The sequence below is a fragment of the Pholcus phalangioides genome, unplaced genomic scaffold (genome assembly GCF_987345545.1).
Source record: "Pholcus phalangioides strain wild (caught in Gottingen) unplaced genomic scaffold, Ppha-v1.0 ptg000009l_1, whole genome shotgun sequence".
Taxonomy (NCBI): domain Eukaryota; kingdom Metazoa; phylum Arthropoda; class Arachnida; order Araneae; family Pholcidae; genus Pholcus; species Pholcus phalangioides.
Window position 1 is genome coordinate 53,967,555 of NW_028301602.1, and position 22,400 is coordinate 53,989,954.

Sequence of the window (22,400 nt, forward strand, 5' to 3'; positions counted from 1 at the left end):
CATCTGCAATCAATTTTTTAAACTGAGTTTTTTCTCAACTCGTAGGAGTGAATTGTTATAAATGAATAATTGTAAAAGGGCCCTACACACGTTCAGTTATGCCTGCACGGTTATACCTGTACAGGCATAACTGCACGGTTCGATGCATCCACACCATTCAGTTATACCTGTGCAGGCGAAGCTTCTGGAACCGGTTCTAGGCAATCTGTGGGGGATATTTTCATTCTTCGATCTCTGTCTTCGCGGTCTTTTGATCAGTTCGGATTTTTTCATAGTCAATACAGTTCGGAATTTTCTAGTATGATTTCCACAGATGATGCTTTGGGTGTAGTTGGATTGGTTATGGCACTGAAAGTTATTAACTCAAAAAAAAGAGAAAAAAACGGCTAACGTGGTGCAAAGATTGGTTAAAAAAAGGCAACAATATTCGCACGTTAAATTATTACTGGAATTGAGATTTGCACCAAAAGATTGGCATAAATTTCTCAGAATGGATCAAGATACCTACTCAAAGCGTTTTTTTTTTCAATTGCTTTCGGAAATTGCTTCGCAAACTATTTATTTTTTTTAACAACACTGTTTCTGTTCGCTAGAGGATCTATTTCCACACCAATCCCTCATAACTATCATCTTTCTTAATTTTGTTATGGCAATCTTTAGTTTTCAAGTGCCACAAGCATTTCTCATTCCTATACATTTCAATGAATTCTTCCAAACATTCGCGCTGCCCGTTTCGAAGATCACTCGTCATTGTAAACCTCGAGTCGTGAAAACTAAAAACTGAACTAAACTCTGATGGAGTGTCGAAATCGGTGTTTCCCAAAGTAGGACTATACAGGCTATGAATGGACACAAGGGGGTGATGGGGGGCCGAGCGGAAAACATCGGTTTACGAAAACTCAGACCATTTTACCAAGGAAGCTTTTGCAAATATGGGCCTTGTGCAAAAAAAAGAAAAGAAAACTAATATTGCACACTTAAATTCATACTTGTTTCATCCGAGATAAAGTGTTCTTTTTCTCCCTTTGAATGTGCGCTGTACATTCCAGATGTATTGTAACTGTAAATTTATCGGTAAAGCCTACTGTCACAGATCTCCACACCATCTGAGGATAAACCATCTGGGGTCCTGCATCCCCGGGAGCTGGTTTTACTAATGAATATTGTCATTATTCGAGCCATTTCCCCCCCCCCCAACCCCCACAAAGATGGGAGTGGGATCAGGATTCTGGTTTCAGAGCCCGAGATGATTCCAATCATTCTTTTCTTCAACGTTAAAAAATTCACTATAGTGGCGGCTCGGCAAAGAGATTAGCCTCTGTGCCCTGCGGCAGGATGTGGGTGGGTGGGGAGGGGCAGGGGGGTGACGCCCAAGAGCCGCGACGCACACTTTGAGGAAGACTGCTGTAACGGAAGATGCTTGTTGAATCTACACCATAAGTACAATAATGCATTTTTTACTCCTTCAAAATTTTGATGTTACTAAAACCTCTCATAATGACCGATTTTCATGACTTAAGTAAAAGGCACTACTGCCTACTCATGCTTATTAAAAATGCTATCCATATCTACAGTGATTATGACAATACAGGCAATAAAAGAGAAATTTTGGTATTACAATCGACGCCCGATATAACGATCCCTTCGTCCCGTCCAGAATGGACGTTATATTTGGCGCAAGGTCGTAGCGAGGGGGAGACTTGGGGGTGTGGCTGGGTCTGATTGGGACGGTCGTTATATAAGTAAAACATAAAACATTTGGGACTTACCCTACCAGTCTTTATCGCTGTAACGTGAAGTTGTCATTATGAGCGTCGACTGTATCTTCGAAAACAAGCATCGTTTCTCCTCTGAATATACAGATAGGGGGATACATGCTCCTTCAGCATCGTATGATAGCATTTTCTTCTCGCGATAGCGTCGATTCAAAAAAAATAATTTTTTTGACTTGAAAATTTTTATGGTAACTTACGTAGTGTTTTTCCTTGAACGAAAACTGCATTTTCACGCGACCTCTTACGATTAATTCAACTCAATTAGAAATTGACTTATTATTAAGCATAGTATGTATATTAATAGCATTACTCAATGATATAATTATATTATCAATCGTATATCTCTCTCAAAGAATTTTTCTATTGTTTTCTTACGTTTTTAACTAGCGTAATTTCATCTGAATTTTTTTCTTTCAGTGTTTGAGCTGAAAGTTGAAATTCGTTGCAATCTGACGAGATGTGTCCAAAAAACAAATTCATTGAGATTCATTAAGAAGTACATCAAAAAGAAAATAATAAATTGCAGTGATTTTTGTCCTGTTGATGCTGGTTTTCGGTCAAGAAAGGAGTGGGAATCCTGCGTTTGAAATTGCAAACATTAACTGACTCGTATAAACACCTGCTTGATTTCTAGGAATCTTGATTCTAAAGGAAGTTTATGTGAAAGAATACTAAAATAATCTGATGTCACGGGGCCCCTAAAATCTCCAAGAACCCTGGTTAAAAACCTCTTCTCTAAATAATCAATAAACAATTAATATGACATTAATGTCGCTCTCCACTTGTTAATACAAGATATACAGAAGACTGGATGTTGTGAAGATATTTATTATTTGAGATGTTAATTTTTTAAGGAAGGAAAAAACTCATAACTCTAGCGAAGGAAAATCTCTATCTCCTCTGTAGCTTAGTGGTCAGAGCACTCGTCCGGCAATCGAGGGACCCGGGTTCGACTCCCGGTAGAGGCAGAGATGAGTTATTTCCTTCCTTAAAAAATTAACATCTCAAATAATAAATATCTTCACAACATCCAGTCTTCTGTATATCTTGTATAAACAATTAATAGTTATAGCACATTATTTGAATACAGAGTTTGTGTGTTTCAGTACATAATTTCGGGCAAATTTATTGAAGTGATTTCAGAAACAAAATTGCGAATTTTAACAACGGTCGAAATATTTCTAAAATTTTATTTCGATTTTTTTATTTGATATGAAAGAAAATATCGTGAAAATTACGCCATTAGAAAATTTTCTTCTAATTAAATGCAATCTCTCTCCAAAACAAGTTATTCAGTTATTATTGTTCTATTACATTGTCAGTGAAAAAAAAGAGGGAAGAAAGTAGGGCGAATATAAGAAAGCGGGAAAAAATAACTGTACAGTTATACCTGATGGCCCATACACACGCTCAGTTATACCTGCGCAGGCATAACTGTACAGTTATACCGAATCGGAAAAACCATTCCCTTCAGGTCGCCTGTGCAGGTCAACTGACGGCCTCTACGCACGCTCAGTTATGCCTGCACAGTTGGCCTGTACAGGCATAACTGCGCAGGTATAACTGAGCGTGTGTAGGGCCCTTAACGTTGTAGGCCTGTCGCTCTCTGCGGCTAGACTTTTTAATCTAATGAGTTGTGGAAAAAAATCACGTGCGAATCACAATAATTTTTGCAAGTCCAGTTTTCTGTGGAGTGGATCTCTCGACTTTGAAAAAAACTGGAAAAATTCTAGCCAGTGAGGTCTTGGCCAGAAGCAGCCAGGTCAACAACAAGCAGACCAAGTTCACTACCGAAGTACTATAACTAATACACGTGCAACGATTGTGACGGGGCCCGTCCTTTTTTCCGAAGCCGGATGATGATTCCACGGCCAGCTGCAACTGAACATATCACATGTTCGAGTTTGCAAAGTCCTGCCTGAAGTATATTATTAAGTTCTGCTCAAAGAAGGATAAAAAATAGTCCTGGACAAATTCCTCACTGAAGCCGCGAATATTCTCGTCAATTAATATGACTTTGAGCAAAGAGTTGCCTCTTTGAACTCTAAAAACTTTACTTATCACAGAAATGTTTCTTCTATGTTACTTTAATATATTGTTATATCGCGATTTCGACAATATTTCTCATGCACAAATACATACTTACTGACGTACATTATATACACTTTTCTAGGCTAACTAGTCCATCTGTAAGCACACCATCAGCCAAATTTTAATTTGGTCTGGTAAGAAATTTTAGTCCATGCTGCAGTTCCTATTTACTCAGTTTCCTTCTGTGATGTCTTTGAGAGAACATATAAATGCTCGTTTATAAAAATTAAGACTTCCGTTAATTATTCATTAATAATTATTTTTAATAAGTGTTTAATTAAATGAAATGTTCAGTTATTTAGTTAATAAATCCCATCAAAATGTTTGCGGCCTCCGATGACATAGCAGGCAATCAACTACTGAGTCGGGCGGCTTATATGCCAGAGTTCTCTCTCCCCTTGTGCATGCGGGCTTTTTTGTTCCAGGTGAGGCCCACGACACTGCGTCAGACCATTCACCCGAATTTAGTTTATACGCCGCGAATGTTGAGATAATACCAAATGGTGGTACGTGAATCGTTTCGTTGAACCTCGGCCTTTGTAAAGATTTCAGCTGGCGTTTCATATTCGCCAAAAAGTCGCAAACCATTATCCGTACGGATTTCCTGAACCACTACAAGCTGACGGTAGATATCGGCAACAATCAGTTGATCGACTCGACGACAGAACTGTCAACAGGGACGGTCTTGGGGCTGTGCGACCAGTGCAATTGCACCGAGTGCCAAATGAGAAGGACCGCCAAAACACGTTAAAAATATACAGATATACATTACTAGAAAAATATCTTTAAGATACGTGTTTAAAAAATAACTATAAAATATACATGAAGAATGACCGAGATGAGAAAAAAAAAATTGGAGTATAAATAATATTACGTTTATTTTTCGAAAAGAAAAGAATCGATGGGCAGTGAACCTATATACGCACAGTACATAGCGATTTTGGCCGGATAAAAATGATCTCTCTCTCTCTCTCCAGCTTTTTTCGTTTACCCCTGAAGGAGATTTTGAGGGGAAGACTCAATTTCTTTCTCTTTTGTTGTGCTGTAAAAAATAAAAATAATGGAGAAGAGAGAATCGCCCTCGGTCACCAATTTTTTCTACTTACGAGAGCAAAGGTGTTTCCTGTGTTGTGGGGAGCATTACAGCAACTGAAGGTGTCTTCTGACGTGGGAAAGATTTTGAGCCAGAGGCCTTTCATTCCCCTTATTTCCCCGACTTGTATTACTTGTATCAAAAACGCAGAATCGAATCGCCAACACAGTTCAGTATTTCAGAAAAACAAAAAAATAGAATAAATATATTTAAAAAAAATGAATGAATTAAAATCTATGATTTGCTGACCATTTTAAAAAGGGATCCTGCACTTGGACCTCGTTCCTACTTGTCACACGAGGAGAAACAAAAATGTGCTCACACGAGAAAACCCATGCAGTTTGGAGCCCCGATCACAGGCCAGTCTCGCAACTCGCCAGACTTTCCTATTAGTTCAATCAGGGGCAGCTCGGTGGCACTGGGTGTGCTCTAGAAGGGCATCAAATCCGAAGTGAAAGGGCGTGAAAAACTAGAAAAAATTATTTGTGTCGCTGTAGGAGTCGCGCCAAGTCTGAGGCAGAAAGGGCGAAACAAAGTTAGGGGAAATGATTTCTGCCCCCTCTAGTAGGCGCGCCAAATCCGATGTAAAAGGGCGAAAGAAATTACAGAAAAAGATTTCTGCCCGCTTTAGGTGGGGCGTCATATCCGAAGTGGAAATGCAAAAAAAAAAAAAAAAAAATTAAGAAAAAAACTCTTGATTTTTAAAATAATTATTTGGGAATACGAATCATTGTGTAAACTTAATCAATTTAGCAGCCTGTAAGGTAAGCTTATATATTACGATTTGAGGCACAGTGGAAAACATATTGGATACGAAACATATTGGAAAAATTTGGATTGGCACCGCGAAACCAGAAAAAAAGAAGTTTGGGAACTAGAGTGATTTTTATGACCATGTTTTAGGAAATGGAAAGATAATATCTGAAAAAGGTAAAAATGCGAGATTTCCCAGGAACAAAGATTGAGTGGTCTTTTGTTGCCATTAAAAGGAGATGTAGAAAGAACAGTTGGAAGTTACGATTAATTGAGCTTTGCATGACCATAGATTGAACTCCTTTTTCAGAACAGTTCGCTCTGCACAAGTGGAGAAGTCAACAGTAAAAGTTTTCTTCCTTTCGAAGTGGAGGAGGTTGATAATCATCGATTTAGAACCAGTACTAAAAAACAATAGTGTGTACACGTATAACAGGCCCGTAGCCAGAAATTTCGTTCGGGGGGGGACCAAAGTGATAGACCAATAGATTTGGCCTGATCTCTTTTTATAGGACATTCTTACATTTCGGGAGAAATTAGCCACCCCCTTCCCCCCCCCCCATCCGCGGAAAATCCATTCGAATAAGAGAAATTTCGGATATGTATCTTCGTATATTTGAAATGAGGTGTCTTGAAGTTGATGAAATATAGAATGAAATGTATGTTTCGGTAAATGCGTTGAATCGGAAATGCGTAATTACCAATCGTCTCGGTAAATTTGATAAATTTCGCAAAATTTATCTTTTTTACCGGCGATTATGCATAATCCTTTTAGACCCTGTATGCACAAACGTGCGGATTGCTTCTTTTCACTCTAGATATACTTTTTTAACCTCAGGGATGTTCAGCCCAAACTTCAAGAATTGTGCGTTATCGTTGAGATTAAAGCCGAAGTGCCAGAGGTTAAAAAACATCTACAAAAAAAAAAAAACAACCCCTTCCCAGTGCCGTCTTAAAGCATGGGCCCACGCCCCCCCCCCTCCCCCCTTATATGCCCCCATTTGGCTCGGGGCACCGCCCAAGTTGCCTCAGAATAGTTAAAGAGCAGTAAACCCATTCTAAAGCTTTTCCGACTTCTTCGCCCCTTAGTATCCAACAGGAAAGGAGGGGGGGGGGCGATGGGAACGGTCACCACACCAAGAGTCTGATAATATGGTTGAATGAATCTGTCTCGTATTTTACGGGACAGTAATACTAGCAAAAATTGCCTCCTCTGACACATCCCTCTGGATCCGCGCCTGGGGGGGGGGCACTGTGTACTGTTTTTGCACCGGGCACCACTAGGTCTAAGACCGGTCCTGACTGTCAACAAAAGGTAAGCAAATCGAGTTACAAATCTCGCCTGTCTTAGCTGGGAATTCCGAATTTCATTCGCTTTTGAAAAAATTCCCGTCGCTTACCCGGCCGTTCAACCCGAAAGTCGTCCACCCAAACACGACGTCCTTCATTATATCGACACTCAGGAATACATGTTGTGAAAAAGAAAGATAACAACCCTTTTCGTCTCACCTGTGACTATCGCATGCTGAATCGTAACACGACACCACAACTGTACACCGTACCGCACATCCAGGACGTAAACAACCAGATAGCCGGCTGCACAATTTTTTCGAAATTGGATATGACTCGGGCGTATTTTCAAATCCCGATATACGGCCCTCATTAACACAAAACTGCAATTGTGTGCCCCTTAGGCAAATACCAATTTGCCCGCTCGGTATGCAAGGTGCCGCATCATCACACTAGATGTTTATGGACACGGTGCTACGTGGTCTACTCTTCACATTCTGCTACTTCGATGACATCGTAGTATACAGTGCGACCACAAACGTCACGTGGAAGAAGTTTTCCGTTGTCTTGACGCCTATGGTCTCGTACTCAATGCCAACAAATCAGTCCTGGCTGTTTCTTTTTGGGCTATGAGATCAACGCTCATGGTCTCAAGCCGCTCGCTGACAAAGTCGCTGTCTCAAAGACTATACACCGCCCAAAACTCTGAAACAGCTTAAACGTTTCGTTGGTCTCGTCGCATTCAACAAAAGGTTCATCCCACTATGTTCTCAAATAATCGATCCACTCCAACGTTGTCTTAAAGGTTTCGATTTCACGGATGACCAGCTGAAAGCGTTCACCGACATCAAGCAAACTCTCGCGAAGCAACACTGTACTCGCCCATCCGCATCTCCGAACTCGACATTTTCTGCTTACCGATGCCAGTGGCACGCATGCCGGGGCCTGAACTTTCTTCCGGCTCATGACGATCACATCGACGCGTCTCCCGGATCCTCGATAGACTGTTCTACACACGACGGGCCGCTGACCACGCAGGAGTGGAAAATCTGTTACAATTGCTACAATTTCCTGCCGCTTGCTAATTCTTCTCTCCATTAAAGCAATTAATTATTTTCACACGTAGATGATATGTGCACTAAACATATTTTGCAATAAAAATTTAATCAACAATTCAATCAAGTTAAAATAAGTGGGAAGAAGATAAAAACATTTATAAAACCTTCATCAGTCTTGTAGTGTTGGCTTTTTTTACGCCTATCAACATGTGCAAACAAAACCAACATTGCCATTCGGAATCATCATCCTGGACCATAGTTATTTTAGTTAATCAAATTGCATTGATAGATTATCGTATTTGCCAATATGAACTTGGAATCATACATAATCATTGTTGAGTATTATAAATTGTGAGGCATCTTTTACACCAGCGTACGCGTTATTTTTCAAACGACTATCGAGCTTTGACATTTCGAGTTACTTTATCAGATATCCATTTTAATTTGATGCTCTCCATGTATGTACAGTTTATCATTATTTGATTCTTTTCTTTTGATTTTTTATCATGATCTTTTCGTTTTTTCCTTCTTTTTCCCCCGCAATGTAAATTCAACCAGCCTTTTGTGGATGTAAATGAATAAATAAATCTCCAGCTGCGAATAGATATCGGTCCAGTGCATATCCGGCTTTCTTGTGTAGGTGCATCGGATAATCCCGTATTTTACGGGACAGGCAAATTTTCCCAATATTATTAGTCTCCCCCTCTGAACCCACGCTTGCCCTGGGAAGGGATTGCCGAGCTCACAGTTTACGTAATAATTGAGTGACCGCTTTGTTTATGAAAGAAACAGCACTTATTTCCCCTCACTTTTATCAAAATTTAAGAATGGAAAATGTTCATTTTACCCGACTATTTTTTACAGAACATGTTACAGATATGTACGAGCAGTAGCGTGAGCAGGATTACTTCTGGAGGGGGCACCTTTTCTTCCCTCCAAGCGATGGTTCGTTTTTACTGCAAAAAATATATAAACTGGAGTGTGTCTGAAACTCCAAGAATTTTTATCATGAAATTTTTATTGGAAAGCAGAGACGCCGCAAGTCAAATATGATTGGTATTGCTCGCTGCGTCCACCTAACTTTCGTTTCGATATACGGTGTGACCATGCGTACCGCTTTCAACAAAACTGTCCTGTTTTTGGGCTTTTTCGTCAAATTCAAATTTCACATTTTTTTCGCCATTCCTCGCTCATATATCTCTGAGGTTCCAAAGAAAATTGGAGTTCTCCATCTGAACAATTTATTCGTGGAATCCCCACCCTAAAGCAGGGCACCTAGGCTGGGATCTTAGACGGGCCGCAGAGTAGACTTCTTACTATAGTGACAGAGCAGGCGTGATGTCTGTGTTCGGGGCCCTCTATAGGGAATTGATGCAAATTAGCAGCCTCTGAATCCCAACCAAGGCCGTATTCTTAACACCAGGGACGTCGGGAGCGTTTTGAACTTGTGGATTCTTGTCTTGTTCTTATAGAGGAAATTTTGATTTCTGAATGAGTTCGGGGGTGGAGGGTTGCTCGGACCTATGTCACAAACTACCGCGGGTGATCGAGCACCCACGCAATCCCCCCAATTCTGACGGATCTGTTTAATACCGCTTTGACCCTACCCCCCCCCCCCGCAACCAATCAAGAGTGCCATGTCAACCAACACTGCCAGTAATATCCACGGTCTTCCGAATATGTCGCATCGTCACATTTTTTACGGGTTCTTTTGTAGTGAATTTAATAGCAGGAAAAAACAAAAAATAATGATAAAAAAATGTCCCGGGGCCCCAGGACAACAGATCGGACAGGCGCGCCCTTGTGGGAGCCACTGCTGAATTAAAAAAAACACAAAACATTATTTAAATGACAAAAGTTTGTTTTTCCAGAGTTATTCATACAAATAAAATTGTAAGAACTCATTTAGATAAAAGTGAAGCAGAATCTACTTCATCAATGTGTCACTACGAAATTCTTTGGGGCAACAAATATTATGTAATTGGCCTTTTTTTGCTCAGAATAATGATGTTTCATCATTCCAATACTGCAAATTTGAGATCACTTTTAGGAGCGGCAAGTAGGAAACGGTCGCAAAAATGCCCCGCGCACATGATATGGAAAGTTCTTAGGCAAAAGTACTTTATATGGCCGGCTGTGCAGCAGTAGAAACGAGTTTTTTTCCCTCATGTGGCAAATACTGTATATCTACTCAAAATAATAGCAAGGGACTTGAACCACTGGCAATTCAGTCATTGTATGCTTTTATCAGCGGCTCCCTTTTCATTAAGTAAAGAAAAGGCGGACAGATCCAATTATTGTTAACTGAATGCACGTGTTCAGTATGTACAGTCTGCAAAAAACTATTTTTTTTTTTCGTATAGAAACGTTTGGTTTCGGAAAAAAAACCGGTAAGTTGCTAACAATATACAACGAAATTCTAGTAATTTCGAGGGCCATGTTGCCCTCGGGCATCGCGTTGAGGACCACCGAGAATTTCAACAGGAAGCAAATCACAGGAGGGAGTGTTGAATACAGGAAATGGCGGGAAGATGACAATGCATTTGGTCAGGGAGGTGTTCATTTTGAGCACAATTCGGTTTCGTTAACCCCGGGAATAAACGACGCAGACCCCAGCAAGCGCCAGACGTTCATGGCCCCCACAAGGGTGGGGGCTGACAAGGCTCCAGCCCTGATACGATTCGCATCATTTTTTGTTTTTTCACTTTATAAATTCACCATAATGGGCCTGCAAAAGATCCCAGCCTTGGGGCACACCTGAGTACAGAATAAATATGACTTCATTAACGTTTTTAATTCGATTTAATAACGAGTAAATGTTTTGCCAGTTAAGCTAGCAGGATTTTAAGAAACTGACATTATAGACGTGTCATTATAACAGTGGTCAAGGTTATATTATCAATGATTTCTAGAGGGTGAGCCACGTGGCTCTTCCATGAAAGAAGGTCCCCCCAGTGCTCCTGGCTGGAGTCTCGGGAGAAATTTTTTTTCGATTTTTACCATATAAATTCACAACAGATGGGGAGGGGCGATTGGGAAATCCTGTCCTGGTACCCACAAAACATCTCAATCCAGAAGCCTTGTTCGATTACGTGGGAGGCCCATTGCCGAGAGATACTTTGCAGATAAATTATACTGAATGTACACTATACTGTACTGTATTTTTATAGGGCTGTGATTCCCAATCTGTTTGTTGCAGCACTTTCTGGGTGCCGCGGACAGGGTTTTAACTAAGAGTGTAGATAATTGTTGTTGAGTGTGGAGGGGGGGGGGAAGGGAAACAAATTTAGTTTTACATCATCTCCACAGTGATCACCTCCAAAGTCGATAACTTTGAAAGATAGTTTTTGTTTCCCCTAAAAATTGCTGCCCAGGGTCAAAAGTTTTTGTTAAAACATCACAGCGTTTTACACGCCACACGTTATTTTTCTGCAATGACTGATTCAAATAAAACTTAATTTCTTTCAAATTAATTCCCTGGACCGACAGAGCCATTTGAGGCCCCCCCCCCCAATAAATTTTGTGAGGGGGCTGAGCCCCTCCCCAATAATTTCAGAGAAAACAATGCAATGCACCCTCTCTCCTGCGTACGCACTTGAGTCTCAAATATACGGAACGACTAGCAACTTTCAGCTCCCCCCCCCCAATGTTTTCTTCATGTGGGCGCCTCTGCATGTTCCCCCACCCCCACATTGGTGGGGCTGACAGTGCTCCAGCCCAATGGTCCGGAAAGATTCTTGTCGTTTTTTTCATTTTTCACGCTGTAAATTTACTATGTAGAGGCCCGTGAAAAGTCTGGCTAGGGGCCCGCCAAGACTACTCTTGATGTTTTTTAATCCTTTTACACGGCCTAATATCAATAAGCTTCCTTATGATTTTCAGCAGTAAATGAGTATAAAGTAATGAAAAAGCAATGGATATATAGCCGCTGTGGTGGTCGAGTGGTTATAGTGCCGGACTCGTGATGCGAGGATCCGGGTTCGAACCCCACAATGGTGGTCGGCTGAAGTTGGTTTTCTGTGGTTCCCAACTTCAAGGCGCAAATGCGAGCCGATCTCCCCGTTAAAAAGTCTCGCCACAGAGAGCAACAGTCCTACAACGATAAATCATTCAATCATAACACTTCACTCATAGTTAGAAAAACTGGTGGCAGATGACAGCACTACACATAACAAGCATTACACAGAAACAAACTTTACGTCAGGTTGCACTACACGTACACTCCCGCATGTACCGATTCGTTGGGGGAAACCGCGGGGGGGGGGTCATGTGTGGTGTAGCAGTAGTAGGTAGGGGCTCGGGGATCCATGATGTTCTTAAGTCAGCCACCTCGTTGGGCAATTTGCCTGTTGTGGCGTTGTATTTGTATATTGTATAGAGCAGCCTTTTCAAAGTATGCATCGCCAACCTTTATGTGGGATGTCGCGGCGAGCTTGCGATATTAATTTGTGCACCTATTTATGCCTTGAAGAAGTTCTTTTATACGAGAAAATAGCTATTAATCTATCCTGAAAAGCCGCTGACGAATCGTGAATTAGGCAAGGGAGCCGTCGTTGACAAAACTTTGTGAATCATTGGTATAGGGAAAAGTGTTCACTGAGAGAGGGATTAACTTTACAAAATAAATATTTGGGCTTACCAATGCTAAAATAAGAAGGCGAGATATCTTGTCAATGCCACTCAAAGGGTTGAGATTCGTCTGAAATTAGCGATGAAATATACTGTCTCAAGTCTATTGCTGTGACTACCGTTGTGGTATTCAGATTCTATGATGCTCATTTTATTCTCATGCTTAATGGATATACAGGGTGTAAGGGTGTATGTGTTTCGGGTCCCTTAGACCTGAAATGACTTGCAAACAAAAAGAGCTACAGCTATGCAACTCCTCACACGGAAAGGGTCCCACGGATATGTCTTCAAAAATTTTCATTTAAAAAAAAAGCGCTTTCAGTGCAATATTTGAGCTATGTTCAAATGGTGATTGGTATTGCTCAGCAATACCATTCAAATGATTAATATTGCTTTAGTAACTCGAGCAGATATGTTCCGGCGTCCCTGTCTGAAAGAGAAATGAAAAGTCAGTAACGAACAGAATTCTGAGAGCAAGTTCTTTTCAACCAGTTTTGAGAGTCAATGAGGAGACTTTAGTTCTTATCGCCTTTGAATGTGCCGTACTGCAAATACCGTAGGGGAAAGAAAACGTTTCGTACCAAAGAGGAAAAAAGTGTTTACTGACTGGGCGGTACCGAAATGTCAATCTTTATTATCACCACACTGTCGGTGGTATTGTGTACCACTGTTAGCAAGGGGGGTAGGCATGTTTTACTAGAGAAGCGTGCCAATTTTGGAACGATTTTGTGTTTTTTGACGCGCCATTTCGAGAACGATTCGACAAAAAACTCATCCCCGGTGGATGGAGTATTTGCCTTTTCGCTACCTTTCTATTTTTCTTCGCCGCTGAAGAAGGAACTGAATATAGTTCCGAAACGCGTCTAATAGCTGTGGTTCTCTTTGTATTTGGGTTTACTGACGTTGTTTCCCTATGTACAACACATATATGCTACTTCAAATTCGGCAATAAATTGGCGAAGTCCAGTAAAAAAATATAGAATTGTGTTGAGACCGACAGAAAATCAATTTTATATTACAAAAAGATGTATATACTTCTTAAAAAAAGTCTGCTAAATAGGTAAAATTTCTGAAATTAATTTAACGTAAATTTCGAATGTCCAACGTGGACGGTATTTATTTTATAACGATGATTCTCTTCCTTTTAGATTCGTGTAGTTTTTCTATTATTAAGAGAATGTACTTCATGAAACGGCATAATTCGGTAATTTAGGAAAGTAATAATTTTTGAACAGTTAGGAAAAAAAAAAAAAAAAAGACTTACTGGATGTGAAACCTTCCATCAAAACCTTAAGTTCGATACTTGACGTGAAATTTTGCGTCTTTGCTTGATGTGACCACGAAGTTTCGTTGGTAGAATGCCTACGGCGCCTACCATGCTGACCGGAATCTTGGCACATTGCCTACGAAATATTTTATAAAAGTTATATTGTCTCTGATATATATTTTTATCTTTGAGGCGATTCCTCGTAAGGTCAGGATTACACTATAACAGTTTGATAAAAGTTCTATAAAACTTTAAAAATTCAACCAATAAGCGTATCGGTTACATTAACCACAATAGACTTATTGGATGGGTTTTTTTTTCAAGTTTTGTAAAAGATCTTTCTGAAACTTTTATAGTGTAATCTCCGGTCTTAGGATATTTCATAGCGACATTTCCGAGGCCTGTGTTACACTATAAAAGTTTTGTAAAACTAGAAAAATGCAAACAATAAGCATATCTGTCACGTGCAAGCGAATGTAACCAATAGGATTATTGTTTGTTTTGTTTAAAGTTTTATAAAATCCCTTTTATAAAACTTGAAAAATCCAACCAATAAAACTCAGAGTACATTCGAGCAAATGCAACCAATAATCTTATTGGTTGAGTTTTTCAAATTTTATAAAAAAGAACTTTTATAGTATAATCCCGGCCTTAGACGCAGGTATCCAGCTTAAATAGTAAGTCCGGGATTACACTATAAAGGTTTTCGAAAAGTTCCCTTATAAAACTTGAAAAATGCAACCAATAAGCGTGCCGGTTACATTCGAGCGAATGCAACCAATAGGCTTGTTTTTTTTTTTCAAGTTTTGTAAAAGAACTTCACTAAAACTTTTATTGCGTAATCCCGGTCTATGCCATCGTTATGGACTCGCATTGTGACGTTCATTGTGAGCAAAGTGGGGGAAGGGGTGCACCCGAGATTGGTTTTTTTTGGTTTGCCAACTTCGAGGCATGAATACCATTCGGCCTCCCATTAAAAAACGTATCTACACATCAGACCAACAACATTTCGAATTCACTCATAGTTACGTACAATCAATAGATCATTTCCCGCCGCTGTATCGAAAAAGCATGCCAGCAGCACCCAGGTGGTCACCCTCCTAAGTACTAATCTCGTCCGATGCTACTCAAGTTTGATTAACAACCTACCGATTTGTTACTTCCATATTTGGACGATGGATAAAAGCACTCCTCGAACGCATAACATACATTCTTTAAAGCGATTATCTTTACTTAGGGTGCACAGCACTTTCCGGCGTGCACCGTTTCATTAGGAATGTTTTGAAATGAAAGGGTATTGAAATGATAAAATCGTTTTAAAAAACGCTGTGAAATGTGTTCAAGTCGGTAAATGTAGTTAGAGTTCTTTTCCGAATAGGAAGTAATTAATTTTTTAAACTTTTTTTTGAAAGCACATGACAACTGTGAACTTATCTTCCAACTTTAAAAAATGATATTTAGCATTATATTTACTTCATTGCTTATACTCACGTCTTTATATTGCACGGTTAGGTACTGTTTTCTCGGTGAGAACCACAGGACCTGGTGTGAAGATTAATTTGCACTAGTGCGTAAAATTAAGAGTATCTGTGCCCATTGTGTGTGTCTATTTTCATAAAAAGTACTGAACCAAAGATACTAATAACGCCGCCGAAGAAAAATATTCAGTGTCGAATACGTAAGCGTACGGAGCTGTGACCACGGAGGGGATGATAAGGACACGAGGTGTTTTCCACGATTCGTGTGTTAGCTCGTGTTAGCTTCGTGTGTGACGCGGCATGCAGCTCTCACGTGAGCTGCATGCCGCGTCTGGGAATCGAGTTTCACGGTTTACTGTTTACTTGGGAGAGGTCTTTATGCCAGAAGGTCCGCTGTTTGCGTCCCGCTCACTGTAGCACACAAGAGAGCTCGTTTAGCATGATGCAGACAACATCGGCTTTGGTGGAGACTTCAGTGGAGCACCGTGCTCATCACAGATTCGGCCTAGACACCGATTTTCGATGTACACTCATCTGGAGAGAGCCTGGTACTCGATATCATCCCTCCCACATCAGGAAATGGACCATTATGGTGGTGGAGGTGTCATGGTCTGGGCAGGCATCATGTTGGACGGCCTCACACCCCTTCATGTATTTGACAGAGGGTCCCTGACTGCTATAAGGTATAGAGAGGAGATATTAGAGCCCTATGTTCGACATTCCAGGAGCACAGTTGGCTCTCGGTCCTGTTCATAGGCGACAACACTCGTCCACATCGGGCTCACCTGGTCAACGATTATCTGATGAAAATATTTGGCGTATGTATAAGCCAGCCAGATCTTCTGACCCTATAGAACATGTATCGGGCGCTTTTGGGAGGGCAGTTGCATCTCGCCATTCCCCTCAGAGAACCATCCCGGAGCTGAAAACTGCTTGCTGCAGGAGTGGAGCCGATTGACTCAGGGACTTCTCAACTACCTCGTGTCCAGTGTGCGTCGCGCTATAAGACCTGTCTGACTGTGAGAGGGAACCATACCCCATACTAGCCCCATTTTCGGTTCTATCTCGCAACGCGAATTTTGGACATTCCTGCAATGATGAACTTTACTGACAATCATGCGTGCGTACTGTGACTTTTGTATGGTATATTTTTTCTCTGTTATGACTGTATTCGCACCATATTAGTATCAAAATCGGTCCATTAGTTTTTCATAAATTCGACGTAATGTGCTGATTCTCTTAATTTTGCACACGAGTGTACTTATAAAATCCATACTTGTAAAAACTGATTGCCTGTTTCTAGAAATGCAAAATCATTTCGGTGCCTTATTTATCATCGTGGGGAAAACCACATCATTACTGATTGATGTCAGATTGACACCCCCCTCTCCATGTTTTGAGACAAGAAAGTCACTCACGTGCTGACAATCTTCCAATTCAGCGCATGCCAAAACTTGAGCGGACAGTCTGAGTGATTCCCCATCCAGCATGTCCTGGAACATGAAACTTTTGAAATTGAACGTGATTACCAAAGGATTATTTGGATCTCTCGTCGGGTGATAAGGCGCTATGGGTCGATAGATAGGATTGCGGCATCTGTAAAAAAAATTAGAGGAAAAACACAATGTATCTACAATTTTTGGCGAAGATAAGTCGAATCACAAATCATCCACAAATCTGATGAAAGGAAAGTCGAGCAACAAGCTCGGTCGTTACAACATTATTGGAAGCAATTCTCGGGGTTTTTTGATTCCCCCCCCCCCCCACCAATGTCTTTAAAAGAGGCGTTGCTAGATACATAAAACTTGTATATCTACAGCAGGGATGGCCAACCGTTGGCCGATGATGGGGTTTTGTGCAGCTCGCGACTAAATAAAATTGCTGTGTATTGAATTTTGGTTTTCTATTTTGGTTTGGTTCATTATTTAAGCGATCATTTTTAACTTTTTTACTTTTATTACCAGATGCACCCCGCTTCCCATCCGATACAGACATCAGAGCGTTCCCGAAGGTCGGACACGGCTGGAAAATCCAGCCAACTTTCTTTTTTTGCGTCAACGACGAATAAATAAATTGTAATCACCGTCAATGAACAGATGTATATGAAATCTTAATCGTCAATAGAAATCGAAGAACAGATGACTTGATGATCTTCGTCTTGAGCGTCCTTTGCGCGCCCGTCGTCACGCCGGGATCTATTACGTCTAAAATAAAACCGCAATTGAAAATATATACATGATTAGGGTCTTGAAGTTTCATCAGTAAATGCAATCGATTGATCCGTTTTCCCTTTGACCTCTGAAGGGCTGAAATCTTGATGCTCTTCCTTTCGTCCACAAATATCTTATTGCTCCCGTCTCCTGCTCTTGCCCAATTTCCAAAAATCAATGAAGTCTTAGCAGGGCTCAGTTAATTTTTCAATCTTGATCGAGTTAGTGGTGGAGAAGTAATCGATCTTCTTGTTCGAGGAGGAGAATATGATGGATCTATTTCTTTGTTCCAACCTCTGTAGTAACTAGTTTTATGCAGCGATAATAAATTGGCTTCTAGAAATGTCAGAAGATTCGAAATTCTGTTCGAGTCCATTGGGCTATGAAGAATTATTTTCTTTCAAATGGCAAGTGATTGCTTGGAAACGTTACTAAAGTTGCACTGCTTTGTCCTAGAGCAGTGGTCGGCAAACTCATTAGTCAACAGAGCCAAATTCAACAGTACAACGATTGAAATTTCTTTTGAGAGCCAAATTTCTTAAATTTAAACTATATAAGTAGGTACATTGTTATCAACTCAATTAGGGTACTCCTAAGCTGGCCAATGCTAAAAACGTCCTTGATCTGATTGAGGTACGCTCGCTCAGGTCGACCCCATCCACACTCGTCTTGTATACATGTTTCGTCTATCTCTCCTTTCGTTCATCTTTTCTATATGCTCAAACCTTCTCAACATACCTTACTCAATCCTCGACACTACATCTTCTTTCACTCCACAACGTTCCCTAAAATTAACTTAATAAACTTTACTCAAAGTTTTAAGTCTTAGTTAACTGTAGGTACGTTGAATAAAACTCGATATCATACTTAATAACGATATTATTTATTGATAAAATTTAATTGTAACGTATCCATAAAATTAAATCATGACAATGATTGACAAACACTAATGTGAACAATGGCCTTGCATCGCCTTGGAAAGTTTAGGTAAGTCAAGTTTGTTTAATGTTGTTTTTAATTTTAGACACGATTCCAGGTTCTCGTCAATAAGACGACTTCTCAATTTACTCTTGATACGGTTCATGCTTGAAAATGATTGTTGACTCCATTGACCACAATATTCTCTTCCAAACGTTAGAAAATTTGGGTGTAAGCAAACATTTTATAGCTGTGATTCACGACATATACAAAAAGGCGACTTTGAGGGTCAGGGCCCCGTTCGGCCTGACTGATAGTATAAAAATTACTCGTGGGGTTCTGCAGGGGGAAATTTTATCGCCAGCTCTTTTTTCTAGTGACATAATCGATCTTGTTAAACTGCTGAAGGAATCGCATATTGAACCAATTTTTATTCACTCCGAAACTTCTGTACATTGTCTATTTTACGCCAATGATACGGTCGTCCTCGCGGACTCACCTTTGAACCTGCAGAGAAAAATCAAAATTTTGGAAAATTTCTGCTCTCGTAAAAAATTAATACTGTCAAAACCAAAGTTATGGTTTTTAGGAGAGGAGGTAAGCTCAAGAAATCTGAAAAATTTTCTTTTGAGTGTCTACCTTTAGAGGTAGTCGCAAATTACACATATCTGGGTGTTCCATTTTCCTCTTTAGGTTATTTTCATTTGGCAAAATTAACTTTTCAGTCAAAATCCAAATCATCAATAAATACAGTTTTACCCATTTTAACTGGCAAAAATGTCCTCACCCCCTGTAGCATTCAAACTCTTTTCCTCTCTTGTTTTTTCCGTACTTTCTTATGGTTCAGCGACCTGGTCCCCTTCTCATCTTGAAAAACTTCAATCGATCTTCTCCTCCTTTACCAAAAGAATCTTCCATTTAGATAGAAAAACTCCGGTACATATGGTCAGAGTGGAACTTGGGCAACAACACATTTCAGCACTTATTATTTTGCATTACTGGCTCAGGACCGAAAAAATACCGACCTACAGGCTTCCAAAACAATGCTTTTTAAAACTTCGTGACAGATACGAGGCGAGTAGGAGCGAAAAAATTGGCTTGCAAATTTGTGGAAAATAATTGACAACAGTGGTTATTGTTTTTTTGAAGTACTCAAGTGACCCAACTATGATCCAATACTATATTCCTGTCATTCTAAACCCAATTAACATCCAAAACATGCAAAATGACATGGCTAATTTTCAGAGCACAAACTTTTCACCCCACTACAAACAACTTAAAATGAATTTTGGTCTTGAAAGCTACCTCACTGACTACAATATTCCGCTTAAATTTAAAAGAACTCTCATACAAATTCGTATTGGTGCAAATAGGCTGTTCATAAACGGGAGAGTCCTTGAAATCATTCCGCGGGTATCGTGTATATATTGTAACGCCAATGATTTGAGACCTGGGCTCACGTACTAATGACATGTTCAGCTTACAATACATTTAGATGCAAGTATTTCGGTACACCCAGTCATGCAATCTCTTTCATTGCCTTTCTTAAATTTTGTGAACAAAATCAAAACCGTCTTTTCCATTTGCTGTCTGATATAATATCCTTTAGAGATCTTTTTGTGGAATGAATCGCACCACTTTTGATAAACATTTTTTTTTTTTTTTTTTGCTAACATGTAATCCATATCTATCTATATATATAAAATTGATTTTCTGTGTGTGTATGTATGTTCTCTATACAAATCTACAATTTTAGACCGATCGTCGCCAGATTTTGCATGTATACCAAACAGGTCCGGGATTGAACCGTAGGCTACTTTAAAAGTTCGTCAGGGCTGGGCAAATGCCCGAAATGGGCGAAAAACTGCCGGGCAACAATGGTTTTGGGGGCCTCAACAATCACTTTCGGAACGTTTACTTTGGTTGCCGTGGTTCCCAACAATGCGTTTCAGACGTGTATATGTCTTTACAATGGTTTGTCAAATCTTTAACGCTGCCATCATAACAGTTTATTCCTTTATAATGGTTTGTCACTTTTCCAATCCTCCCAGTAATTAAAAAAAACCCGGGAAGCGCCAGATATTTTTGCTTGCATGTATACAGGGTGTCCTGTAAGTGCTAATGTGGCCTTTATCTCATCAACCACCCATCGTTGAGGTATAGTTTCAATTTAAAAAGTGCTTAAAAGGAGTTTGAATAATATTCGCTGCAGAAGCTGGACATATGACGTCACTAACAACAGTGAACAACAACTACGACGATAAAACAGGGAATAAAAATGTTCAACGCCAGCTGATGAACTCAATGCTTGCCTCAAATCATCAGCACTCTACTTCACCAAACATCAACTCTGGCCGTATCGCTACATTGCAATTTACTGCCATTAGTGAGATGGGTTTGAAGTGAAGGTGCTGTCTATCGGTGGTCGCCTCGAGTTCGTTAGGACATCAACACTCTGGCACGAAGCTAAAAAATTATCATTGTCCACCAACATGCGAGTTCAACTGCAAAATGACCCGGCACTGCTATCATTTTCACATCAGTTGATCAAACTTGGCAATGGAAGAATTCCCGTAGACCCAAGAAGGACTGATTACGTTCCCAAATGGATTTTACCAGTTTTTAAACTCAGTTCAAGAACTTGGAGACAAAGTCTTCCCAAACATTCAACAAAATCACCAAAACCATGAGTGACTGTGAGAGAGTAATTCTGGCACCGGAAAATGACAGTGTGAACAAGATCAACGAAAAAATTCTAAAAATTATTCCAGGAGACTCCACATCTTACAAATCGGTTGACACTTTCACAGACTCAGCGCAGACAGTTCTATATCTTGCAGAATTTCTGAACTCTTTGGATATTCCGGGTGTGCCACCTCACAACTTGACCCTCAAAGTCGAAGTACCTATAATGCTTCTAAGAAATTTGGAGACACCGAGACTCTGCAATGGCACCAGAGTCTGCGTGAAAAAATTGCACAATTACATCCTTGAAGCAACGATTCTAACTGTATGTGCCAAAGGAGAAGACGTCTTCATTCCACGCATCCCAATTATCACTGAAGAAATGCCATTCACTTTCCAGCGATTACAGTTCCCGATTCGTTTAGCTTTTGCTATGGCAATCAACAAAGCGCGAGGCCAGTCGTTAGCAATGGCAGGTATCAACCTATTTGAGCCCTGTATTTCTCACGGACAGCTTTTCGTTGCCTGTTCGCGTGTTGGTAATCCCAAAAATTTGTACATCTACACACCAGATGGAAAAACCAAAGATATTTTGTATCCACAAGCGAATTGCCTGAAGTATTTAATTATAATATTTGAAAATAAAAGTAATTTTTTCTTACTTGATGCAGAATTTTTTTGATTAAGAAATAATTAATAAGCTATACATATATACATTTTTTACGGGGCGGGCAACGTCGCCGGGTATCAGCTAGTTCATTATAAAAGTCGTATAAAAGTATGCATATGTGTAATAGTTTATGCCTTTATAATGGTTTGCCACATTTCCATTACTCTCAGTAATGAGGGTTTTTGAATAGACGTCATAATCATCATGAGCATCGCTTTGAGAGTCAGGAAAAGGGTGATCCTCATAGAAATCAGTGCTAAAATTACCGATTTTAATGTAGAAATGCGGAAATTTGGTGGGGTTTTCTGTCACATCAATAATTTAAAAAATTGTATTCAATACTCGATTTTTGAAATATTGAGTTCGCTTAGAGATATACGAAGCCCAGAAAAGTAGATATGAAGTAATTAGCCTATTTTCGACCTACTTTCGAATTTGATTTCAACATTTTATTTATATCTTCTCAAGCATGAAAATTAATGT

General features: G+C 40.0%; 1 protein-coding gene across 3 annotated transcripts in view; it reads right to left on the reverse strand.

The window, feature by feature from the left end:
• The window catches only part of LOC149083308 (uncharacterized), a 112,845-nt gene that overhangs the window by 13,864 nt on the left and 76,581 nt on the right, over positions 1–22,400 (reverse strand). For all 3 annotated transcript variants that reach the window (XM_089236544.1, XM_089236546.1, XM_089236545.1), the window contains 2 exons: positions 16,853–17,030; positions 13,954–14,092 (listed from right to left, as the gene is read on the reverse strand). In XM_089236544.1, the coding sequence (XP_089092670.1) occupies positions 13,954–14,092; positions 16,853–17,030 (317 nt within the window). The remainder of the gene's footprint in view (positions 1–13,953; positions 14,093–16,852; positions 17,031–22,400) is intronic.